Genomic DNA, 11,102 nt, shown 5'->3' with positions numbered 1-11,102 from the left:
CAGAAGAGTCAGCTTTCTCAGGACTTCTTTCAGCAGCTAAGTGAGGAATCAGGTGTAAATGTTCTGCCGTTTTATCTCCCATGCATATCGAGGCAAAGCCTATGGCACAATTAATGTACCGTGTATCTAATTCGAGGCTGCCTGCGGTAACCAACTCCCTTTAATTTTCCCCTGTAAATTTAGTGGTTTTGTAATTTGCATAAATCAATTCGAAATTATCCACGGCGGCCTGGTATCACATTTCTAATTATGTGTATGGCATTTTTAGTTTGTTTAATTTATGCAAATTGTCGCTGGTGCTGGGTCAATGGAACCAAGCCGAACAGCATTCTCTGATTAATTGTTTGTGGTGGGTTAATTATTTTTTATACTACTCGTAGGGAGTGCAAAAAATATTAGTAGCCGGGAAACATGGTCAAACACGCACTGCAGCAGTAATTTCCTTTTGTTGTTCAAGTGGCAATTTAATTAAGCCATTTAAAAGCTCTAAATATTAGCAATTAATATTAATGCAGCCGCATAAACGCCTGCGACAGTTTACACGATTTAATTATAGATTATGGCCGGGCATTACATTATTTAGCCAAGTGGTTGAAGGGGCGTGCCATGCAGCCGATGATAAACAGTGTTGAGGCATTCTAGAAAACAAAATTTATGGGATATTTAAACGGCTGTTTTCAATAAGTTGTTTATTAAAATATAACATTTATGTTGATTGGATTCCAAATGCAAATGGGCCATCCTCGACGTGGTTGGCTACTTTCTTGGACTATTTTGAAAGAAAACTGGTCCAATTCTTAAACATTTTTCATTGGTTTTGATTGGATCTCGATTTGGGCTAGTGCCAGAAACGCCTTGGCCCAACAATTCTAGTTTATTATGCCAATTAAAAGGACTCTGATGCTAATGCGATTTGTGCACAACAAGGCGATATTGTGCAATGATTACGCAGTACACAGCACAGTTCCCCTTAATTGGACTCATCTTTTAATTGCCATATTAAGCACGCTCGATAAGTATACGCAATGTGGCCGCTGCACACTCGGGCCAAACACACACACATGCACACTCGTGCACTCAGACAATGGCAAGCAATTATGCATGAAGACGGCATTTAGTTGAAATTGATTGCACACCCAAAAGGAGGACAGCTGCGGGTTGCATGTATATTGAGGAGAGATGCTAACCCCAAAACATTTGAAGCCTCCTCTCCAAGGCCAGCCAGGTGTGGAAATGTGTGAGCTTTTGTCTCTGTATGTGCATGTATCTGTGTGGAGTGCATTAGTGTCTTAGTATTTGTGTGTGTGTGTGTGTGTGTGCACTCAATTAAGCATCTTGCATGTCGCACAAATATTGCTGCCTAGACACAATTTTCATCCTGCACTCGACAGCCGTTAGTCTCGTTAATTGATAAACTTGCTTCAAGAAAACTTTTTGCCTGACATTAGACATTTTAGGAATTTTGCAAAAGTTTCAAAACAGCAATTTAAAAAGTGTTTGGCAAATAGAGAGATGTTTGTATATGTACGAGTATTAAAAGCCGGAGATATTCTAATGAACTGCTAAGAAATGTTAGAAGAAGAAATGTTTGCACTGTAAACGAGCCCACGGAGAAGTGTGAATCACAGAAGCCTGCCCAAAAGATAACACTGGTAGCAGTGTCAAAAACCATCACTGAAATCTACCCCACAAATGACCAATATACTTCCCTTAGGATACATTTTGGAATACCCTGGAGTATTTATTCCTCGCTTCTATGGCAGGCAATTGAACTCACAAGAAATGCTGGTCAATAAAGCATTCAATAAACCTTTCATAGAGTATACAAATATCAATAGAATTTTCAAGCATTCAATTTTGCACTAGCCCAACAAAGATCTACACAAAAATTTCATAATATTTTCCTCTAATAATTTCAATCAGAAACTTCAGCTTCATTTATTTGTATCCATGTTCACTTCAGCAAATTTCGCCTCCCAACTCAATTTCGGAATAAATCGAAATCGAAGCAAAATGCTTGACCCAAAAAATGTTGCTTGAGAAATTGCATTTATTAATGCAAAATAGGAGATTTCTGCTCAGCTGGCCAAATGGTTTTGCGTAGCCGGGCCAGGCCACATGTGTGTGTGCGTTGGTTGAGGTTGGCCAGGTTGAGGGTCCGGCAAAGCAATATCCTTCAACAGCTCCATTTATTACGATATTTATGTGAGGGCGTAAATCAAGAACACAAATGGAATGGAATTAATAAATGAGTCTACACGTTTCAGCAGCAGCCGGAGCTGCCGCCTGAGCTGCTGATGAAAGTTTGGCTTCAATTTCAGGGATTTTTGTTGTTCAAACTTTGCTGCGATGGTTTTCTGGTTATGGTCGAGAGCTGCAGGATAAACCTGATCCAGCTTATTGAGCTAAAATTTATATATAAGCTTAAGACATCCTACTTTAAACAATGGTAGTTGTACCATATTTTTAACAAGTGTTCCTACTTCCTGGACGTAAAGCCTACTCCTCAGGTCCACGCCTGGTATTCCTTTGTGCCAATCTTTCCAGCGCTGAACATACATAGTAACTTGCATTTCAAAAACAATGGTAAAATTCAATTAGACTACAAATGTTTGCAAGCCACCACATTTTATTGCAGAGAACTCTCTTGAAAGCATGCAACAATAAATACATATTTTCTGGGAAGGGATTTTCAATTTACTTAATTTTGACTCCCTTTTCATATTTTATGTTAATTAAACTTGTTGCAGCGGTGGCGGTGTCTATGCTGTTGCCCTGTTTTTGCTGCAACTTGAAACCAATTACGAAGACACCCAGATACACATGTGGCACTCATACCCTGACAGCATGTTATGCTGCTTAATTCCTGCAACTGCCAACTCCTTCCGCCCCTACCCGTCACGCCCCCGCTCGTTACTTCGTTAGTTACGAGTAGTTTTGACGTGGCACAGAGCCGTGGTAGCAGTGGCAGTAGCTGGAGCCGGATCCCGCACGGGGGCGCGCTCTCCAAAGCGTGAAATAACTTCCGTTGCAAATTTCATTTTCGTTGCACACACATTTTTTTTATCCACACAAAATGCACAATGCAGACACACGAGATGCGAGTGGGCGTCGGAGTGGGAGCGGGTGGCAGCGTTCGCATTTTGATGGTAAGTTTGCTCCCCTTTTTGGCGGTGAATATGTTTTAATGAGCTTCAAATTATGATGCGGCTGGGGCTTGCCAGCGCTTATAAGCTGCAAATAATGTTATACAATTTCTTTTATAAATTTAAGCCAATATAAGACTTTCTAACCAAATCAAAATTTCTAAGGGAAATATTAAATAAATGTCTTAATATTTTGTTTAAAGCTTAAACTACAGCAGTCAACGAAGCTTGTTGCCATTTTATAGGAAAGTCTTAAGCACCGAAATTTCTGCATGCTGCCATAGGCCAGTGACAATTGCTAATTCGAATATACAATTTACCAACAAAATACCAAAAATGTTTAGAACATTTGCATAGTTGAAACTTTAAAAATTTCAGCGAACTTCTTCTACTTTCTCTGTCTCTGTAAAACTAACTCCATGGTCTTTGCACTTCTTTCAGTGCCTTGGGCCATCCTGAATTTATTTGGTGAAGTGTTGAAATGTTGCACAACTTAAATTAAAATGACTTTGAGAAGTAGCTTTTGGCTTCGTGTATTTCTGCCTTTTACTTCTTCTGGTTTCTCGGTGCCGTTCCTCAGTGGGACTTTTGTGCTGCCGTGCAAAATAAAGTGCTGTAAATAATTTGAATTTAATACTTTATTGTTGCTCTCCTGTCCTGAAGTTTGTAATTATTTTCTTACTTCGCTTGCCGCAAGTGTGAAAATCACCGCAACTTTTTCGTGTGATGCCATTTTCCTTGTTTTCTCCAGCATTTTCCACAGTTTGCTGTTGATTTTGTTACTTTTTCCCGCCTCGGGACAGTCACAAAAAGTATAGCAGTCTTTTTATATGGCTACACGAAGTTGTGCAGCGCAACAAAAGGGTACTGTGGAAGGGTTCTTGCACATTAAAAATGTATGGAAAATAATTTGCTAAATATTCGGTCAGAAGTTTGCAGGCTTCCTTCTTTTTACGAGTAGAGTATACACTTGCAGAGGGTCATATTCTTTTAACCTTCAGACGATGACAAGACAGAGAGAGTGGTAAGCGATTTTGACTTTATAACTTATCATACAGAATTCCACATATGTATGTATGTATGTATGATCGCTGTTCCTAAACATTTAGAATCATTTAGTTAGCTTTGCATCAAATGTTTGTTTTATTATTGAAGGTCAACAGTAAATAAGTACATACATACATATATTCCGCTCTGAAAATTCTGAAAAAAGTATACACGTTGTATAACAGTTGTCAAGCGTTGGGTTTGAGTCTTTGCTTAGTCAACGGAACTTTTATATGTGGTTGTATCAGTTTTCCACCACCAAAATAAGAACGATCAAAGGGAGTGCATAAGTGGTGCAACGAGAGAGAGAGAGAGAGAAAAAGAAAGAGGGAGAGTGAAGGAAAAAGAGAGGGAGTGCGCGCATATGATGATAACCGGTTTTCCGTTCCACATTTGTTTTTTTTTTGTTTTTTTGGGTGGGTGGTTGATTTCTGGTTTTCCAAATTTAGAATGCACCAGCTGATTGGACCGTTCGCTCGTGTATCAACATAGCTCTCATAAGCACTCTTTATAAATAAATATACAAAAAGAAAATTTTACACAATGGCGACAATGGATGATCATTTCAATCGAGTGCTGAGGAAAAATCCCACCATCCAAGATGACCTGCGTGGCATTTTCAAGAACTCTGAATGTGACTCTCCAGAGCGGTCAATCACACTCTCGCAGATACGTGGCAAGTACCAAAACAACCTTCAGGCATACATAAACCTTTTCTAATTGCATTTTTCATATTGCAGCTGCTTATGGCGAGAGAACCGGCAATGAATTTCCCATCAAGGGTGGCACGCGCACGCAAATGTGTTTCATTTTGACAGTGCCGTATATCTGCTGTTTTACCAGTCGAATTGGCACATTGCGATTCTACACAATTGACATTAACCAGGAGAGATAGAAGTTACTTCCGCAAATGTACTCGTTCAGGAAAGCATCTAGTCATTTGAGTGCAATTTTTGTATAGCAGTAAGAAAATTCTAAAAAGTAATTGTGCAAAGAGAGAACTGAACTAAATTTACCTCTAATGTAAATTGCCTTATATTTGAATAAACATGTCTTTGACCAGTGCAATTTATGGACTTTCTGGTAATGTAAGCTATAGATTATACTGTTACATTATAATTTCAAAAACAAACGTTTAAATAACATGCGAAAATATTCGATTTAGAACACGAAAACTCATCAGTTCATGTGTGATCTCCCGCTAAGTCTAACACATTGACAACTTCCAATTTAAAATTGAAATTCCATTCTAGGTGCAGAGTTCTGTCTTTTTGCATTGCAGCTGCCAATTGTAATTGGGGACATGGTCGAAATCAAGCGACAACAACAAACAGCAGCGGGGAAAGCCAGCAGCAGCAGCAGCAGCAGCAAATCGGGAAACCTCAATGCAAATAAATGGGTGAGTGACAGCATGTCCGTACGTACACGTACACGGACTCGTACATCAAATCAAATGAATTTGCTCCCGCAGCTTTGCAGACCTACAAAAGGGAAAAAGTAGAACACCAAAGCCAAACAACTAACAGCCAACAAACAAAGCGGGGGCCCGGCCCGGGCCATACCGAAAATCAACTGAAAACCGAGGATAATACGGCGGGAATGGCCACGTTGAAGTTGGGTCACGCAGTCGCAGAATCTCAGATGTCGTGGATGCAGAACGTGGACCCAAAGCAAAGCATAATGAAACTAAATGCCGAGCGAAGAAAAACCCCAAAACAAATTCATTACGGAACTACACCTCAGGGGGTGATAATTCGATTCAACGAAACTTTGGTGATTATTTATTGCTTCATGCGGCGACTCTTACTCCTAACTCATGCCCAACGCCGCGGTGGCCCCACTATCCCTGCTCTCTGTGGCTCTCTGTCTCTCTGTCTCTCTGGCTCTGTGGCTGAGCGTGGTTGGGGCATATACGAGGTGTGTGCAGGGGCAACTTCGGTTGTGTTGGTCTGCCGGACTGGGTTGCATGTCCCGAGAGCTGTCCCCATGGTATTTTGCTGTTAGTGTCATAAAATGTTTTGTGGCACAAAACTCCGGCACTGGAACTCATTATTTTGTTCATTAACACTTTCTTTTTTTTGGCTTCTTCCAGCTGTTTATTTTTTTTCCCTAGTTGCTGTTTGTTTTTACTATTTTTTGTTTTTAGATGTTAGGAACCTGCAGTGCGGGGTATTCTGGGTTGGAAAGAAAGAAAAGACTCTTTGGGTTTGCTTTTCTTTGAAGTAATTGTAGGAAATGGCCAGACTTTATGGCTGCTGTATTAAATTGTATGAAAATATCATTATTCACATTTCAAACACTGTATCAAAGGGTATCTCTACGTCTGTACTTAACTGCTTGTACACCTCCCCCATATTTATGTTGCTGTTTTGGTTCCCTCGCCTCATGATCTGGACTTCCTCCAGGACCATCAATTAAATTACGCTATCTTTTGTCTGCTTCTGTTTATTCTTTACTCGTACGCTCAGTCCCTTCACTTCACCATTTTGCATGGCAAATTTTATTTATGTGCCTAAAAATATATGTATGTATGTACATACATATGTACAGATGTGTGTGTGTTCGTGTGTGCTGGATGCCATAAACCTAAAATGATTTCAAGTTATTTTTGCATAACGTTTGTTGTTTTGCTTTTAGTTTTCCATGGACATAAACATTTTTTATGTCTCATTAAGGTTTTGTTTTCGCTTTTCCTGTTTTCCGTTTTGCTTTGGTTTTGGTTTTGGGTTTGGGTTTGGTTGGGTGGCTGTGGCTTATCGGAGGGCAAGTTGAAATGTTGTTAACTTTTACTAGCTGCGGCTTTAATTCATTAGTGGAAATGGTCCGAGGAGGCTGATTTCGTAGGGAGCTGCTTCCTTGTTTGCGACTCGACTCGACTGGCACATTCCACTTGGTTATGGCACTTGGCCGAGTTATAAAATGTTATCGAGGGCGCAGGTTTTTATGTCTCAGGGTCAGATAAATGTGTTTATGGCGTAATCTTTTATTTTGCCTTTTTCACAGCCTTGGGCGGGTCCGTGCTTGGGGCTAGACTTCCGACTGGCTGCTGTTTAATTTTTGTGGTCTTTTATCTTGGGCCTGTGGCTATGGCAATGGCTGTTTATGACACGCATCCGAAGCGTGGGACGAAGATTTGTCGTGGGATTAGACAAAATGTTAAGAGCTGGTCATTAAGGAGCCAAGAGAGAGTCCCTATATATTATGCAAGGAATTACAAACTTGAGATACGCAGACACAGCGAACAGAGGAGCACATTAATTAACGCAGTTGATGAAGTGGCGTGGAAAATATTTGGTTTACTGTACGGGTTCCTTGTTGTCAGCAGCTTAAACAGTCATTCCCAAATTGCAGCATGTAAAAAACTTAGCATTCACAGCACATTTAGCCAGCTGTCAATTGGTGTGGAGTGTTTATGTCCTTGTTCCTTGCTCCTTCCAGCGTCTTGCTCTAATCGCTTCTAATAACGCACAAAATTGAAAAACTTATGCGATATCATTGGGGACTCAAGCCACACGACAAGTGCAGCTGCCCCAGGGGAGCAGCCAGACCAGAGACCAAGCCCAACCAAACCAAACCAACCGAACCGAACCGAACAGAACGGAGAAGAACCAAACTGGACCCGACAACTTGTGACAACTTTAAGCACATGAGGGGGAGGCCAGTAAAATAAGTGGAAGTGGGGGTGGGAAAAATCGAGAAAGAAAAGAAATAAGTAACAAGAAGAAAACTGTCATGATATGCCCGTAAACACGGCCAGCTGTAGATGCTCCAAGGGCCAGAACCCCCAGACCTCGGACCTCCAGCCCTAGCCCGAACCCGAACCACTTCCCGGACATGAACATGGATTGAACCTTCGGTGCGGGTGTATTTGCTTTGCACTGTGTCACTTTGGAAATTGTGCAGATTGTCCAGTTACAGGGCGTGCGGCGTCTGTTTGTTTTAATTTCTGTTATCGGCAGGCAGTCTCAGCCCGAGCTCCCGTTCCAATTCCTTTCGAGCTGTGCTCCTTCCACTCGGACTCCCCAGAGCCATACAATTTTAATTGCACAATGGCAGCTTCTTTTGTTTTCTAGCTGCAATTTTTTAAAATGAATTCATGGCCTGGCTGGCTCTCCGTCTCCCCACAGAACAGCACGGCCCGGCTGGGGTCTGAGGTCTGCCCCTGCCTGGGCTGGTCTGGTCTGGCGCTCTTTTCTTTGACGTCTCTAAATCCGCAAGGAGTTGGACTGCGTCGAGTACTGTTCATACACATTCAGAGGGCAGGGGAGAGAGAGCCGAGGCGATGGCAGCGAGCTATTTAATTGAAAGTTGCTTTGTGACTCCGCCGGGGTAAGCTAATAAAATGTTTAACTTTGATTTAGTTGAGGGATTTCTAAACTGAATGCACTTTAAGGCCACTCCAACGACTAACTTGGGCCTCCGCCACTCCCACTCGCAATAAGGATTCATTCGCCAACATTATTCGAGAATTGTTTCACAAACTCAAATACGAGTTTATACTTTGGACTTCATTCGGGGAATTTCTTTTCATAACTATTACGAATGTAAATGGAGCTGCCAGGAACATGAAGATCCAGAGAACTTCTACAACTAACTTAGTCACTCCCTAAATCGGAAAGTGTTCGGAGCTTCCACTTCCACTGGCATCCTTCATCCTTCCATCAATATTTTATAATTGAATAATCGTTTTCCCAACCTTTATTGGTTGTCGGTGGGCCCCACCCATACACCCATTAGCAATTATAAATTGCTTGTTACACGCAAAATACGTATGCAATTTTTTAATTATAACTTTTAAGTTGCTGCGGAATCAGGTTGTGTGAGAGGTCAGGTGGGGGCCGAGTGCCCACATGTGCATGTGTTCGAGGGCGGTGGCAGACTTTGAGTTGTTCCGGCAGCTCCGATTTGAATTATGAGCAATTAGGTTGGCCAACCACAAGTAAGCAAAATGGTTTTTGCAGCCTGATTAGGGGCTGTGGATGATGGTGGGTCGTGGGTCATGTGTCAACAGGAGGACTGGACTGGTGGACTGTTGCGCTGGTGGATTGTCCCCCAAGCGGTTGCTGCACCGGATTGTGGTCAGCTGCATGTGACGGTGGGGGAATGCGTGTGTAATGAGGCTTAATTTGTTAAATTCCATGGCTTATAATTGGCATTGGGCAGACCGCAAGGCAGAGCACACTGAGAATCGGCCCGGGGCGTCGGGCGTAGGAGGGGGGCACTGGGAACTGGGGCAAGTGCAAAGTGTAATTATGTGGTCGCTTGGTCAGCCCTAAACTGCCAGATTTGTTTGCCAGTGTGCTGGGGAGTGTGCGATTGTGTTTGTTGGCCTGGCCCAAAAGCTTAAGCCGTGTGTCTAAGCAAAGTGCCATAATTTAAGCCACAGCATTGTGCGGGCTACGGGCTGGGCTCTCCGCTTCTTTCGTTTCGCTTCCTTTCCATTTTATGGCATTTTTATGGCCCCGAGAATACAAATAAAACCAAGTGCCATTATTTTTACACCTCGCACTCGACGCTGCAAACGCGCCACAAAATGCACACAAAAATTAAGTTTTGCCAAACAGAAGAGAGAGAAAGAGATGATAACAGGGATGGAAATACTCACCAAATGAAGGCATCGAATGGTTGATACTCTGGTCAATTTTGAACGTATAAACTGCAAAGAGGAACAAAGGTGGGAACAATATTGAATTATTAACATATTTTTATACAAATAATTATAAATTTGACTTAATAAATTTGTTATTTTCTTATCTTTTAAATATGTTCCACTAAAACCCGCTTAAGAAACTTTTTTCTAATAAAAACAAACACAAAAGCACAACAGTATCCTACATCAGATTAGTATGAACCAAAGTGGGTTCCAAGGTACTTTGTAAAACTGAATAAATCGTTTAAAAATCTTCATGACGAGCAACCTTTGCCTGCGAGTTTGGAGCAGAGGTTGTGGAAAACCAACAGAGACTTGACCAACTAGTTGTTAGGTCGCAGTTGTATACTTTTACTTCCTTTTACAATATTAATTATGAGTATAATGACACCATCAGCTATTCCCTTAGCAGAGCCACCATAAAAACGAATATACCCCCAACTAAAAACTAATTCAGATGGCAGATACTTGCAACATGCAACATGGCTGGTGTCATGGCAAAAGTTTTTTTGTTTCTTGCATTTTGTTCCTTTTTTTATTGCACAACTTTATCCTTTTTCGGGGCGAACGCACATTGCCTGCATTTTCCACGGAAAAACGAGAAAAAAACAAACTTTTTGAGCCATTGTTTTCTTGTAAATGGCAACCGGAACCGGCCGTCGACGGTGGAGAGAACACATCCAGAACCGGAGCCGAAGCCGAAGCAGAAGCTGGCCAAAAGCAACGCCGTTTTAGCCATAATCTGGGCTGCCTTTTGTCGGCAGCTGTTTGGCTCAGCTGCAACTTTTTGGCATTGCCTGCACCGAACTCTCCACCAACTTTTGCCATCTAACTTGCCTGACATCAAATGCCTGTTACAGAATTCTGGTGTGCCGCCACTCCCACTACTGCCAGCCTCCGGCATTCTGTAATTGTGCGTATTATGCGTGTAATTGGCATTACAATTTCCGACCCAAAACGAAACTAATGAACTTTGCTGAGTGGAAAGCTGTAAAGGCATTCGAAAAAGGGTCACCACCAATGCCTGGCCAGAGTTAAATAGTTTTGGGTGTTGAAAGTTGAGTGGAATTTTCATTCGAAATGCTCTTAGGTGAATGTATTATTGAGGAACAAAGAACCGAGTTAAGTTACCCTCTCATATTGATTGTTCCTTTTGTTTGTAGATGGTAATTAGATGCATAAATGAATCTTTCGTAGATTCTTCATGAAACATTTTCCACTCCAACTCTTTGGTAGATAAACTATTTCTGTCATTAGTC

General features: G+C 41.7%; 1 protein-coding gene and 1 long non-coding RNA gene across 2 annotated transcripts; one reads left to right on the top strand and one right to left on the bottom strand.

The window, feature by feature from the left end:
• Positions 1-3,430: 3,430 nt before the first annotated feature.
• LOC117900999 lies at positions 3,431-9,849 on the bottom strand. The gene is made up of 3 exons (XR_004649305.1): positions 9,799-9,849; positions 3,829-4,013; positions 3,431-3,759 (listed from the first exon to the last, which is right to left on the bottom strand). It is a non-coding gene; the product is annotated as an uncharacterized LOC117900999 (long non-coding RNA).
• On the top strand, positions 4,371-5,258 carry LOC117900998. Its single transcript, XM_034811596.1, has 2 exons — positions 4,371-4,869; positions 4,934-5,258. The coding sequence occupies exons 1-2, from the start codon at positions 4,737-4,739 to the stop codon at positions 5,086-5,088; spliced, it is 288 nt and encodes a 95-aa protein (XP_034667487.1). The 5' UTR covers positions 4,371-4,736; the 3' UTR covers positions 5,089-5,258.
• Positions 9,850-11,102: the final 1,253 nt, after the last annotated feature.

Source organism: Drosophila subobscura, chromosome U (assembly GCF_008121235.1).
Source record: "Drosophila subobscura isolate 14011-0131.10 chromosome U, UCBerk_Dsub_1.0, whole genome shotgun sequence".
In the NCBI taxonomy this organism is placed as follows: Eukaryota; Metazoa; Arthropoda; class Insecta; order Diptera; family Drosophilidae; genus Drosophila; species Drosophila subobscura.
This window is presented reverse-complemented; position numbering and strand designations above follow the sequence as displayed.

What these genes read in the sequence shown, in the direction of transcription:
- LOC117900998 (XM_034811596.1), top strand. Translation starts at nt 4,737, where the DNA reads ATGGCGACAATGGATGATCATTTCAATCGAGTGCTGAGGAAAAATCCC. An exon ending in CACACTCTCGCAGATACGTG is followed by an intron (nt 4,870 to 4,933) that starts GCAAGTACCAAA and finishes TTCATATTGCAG; the next exon opens with CTGCTTATGGCGAGAGAACC.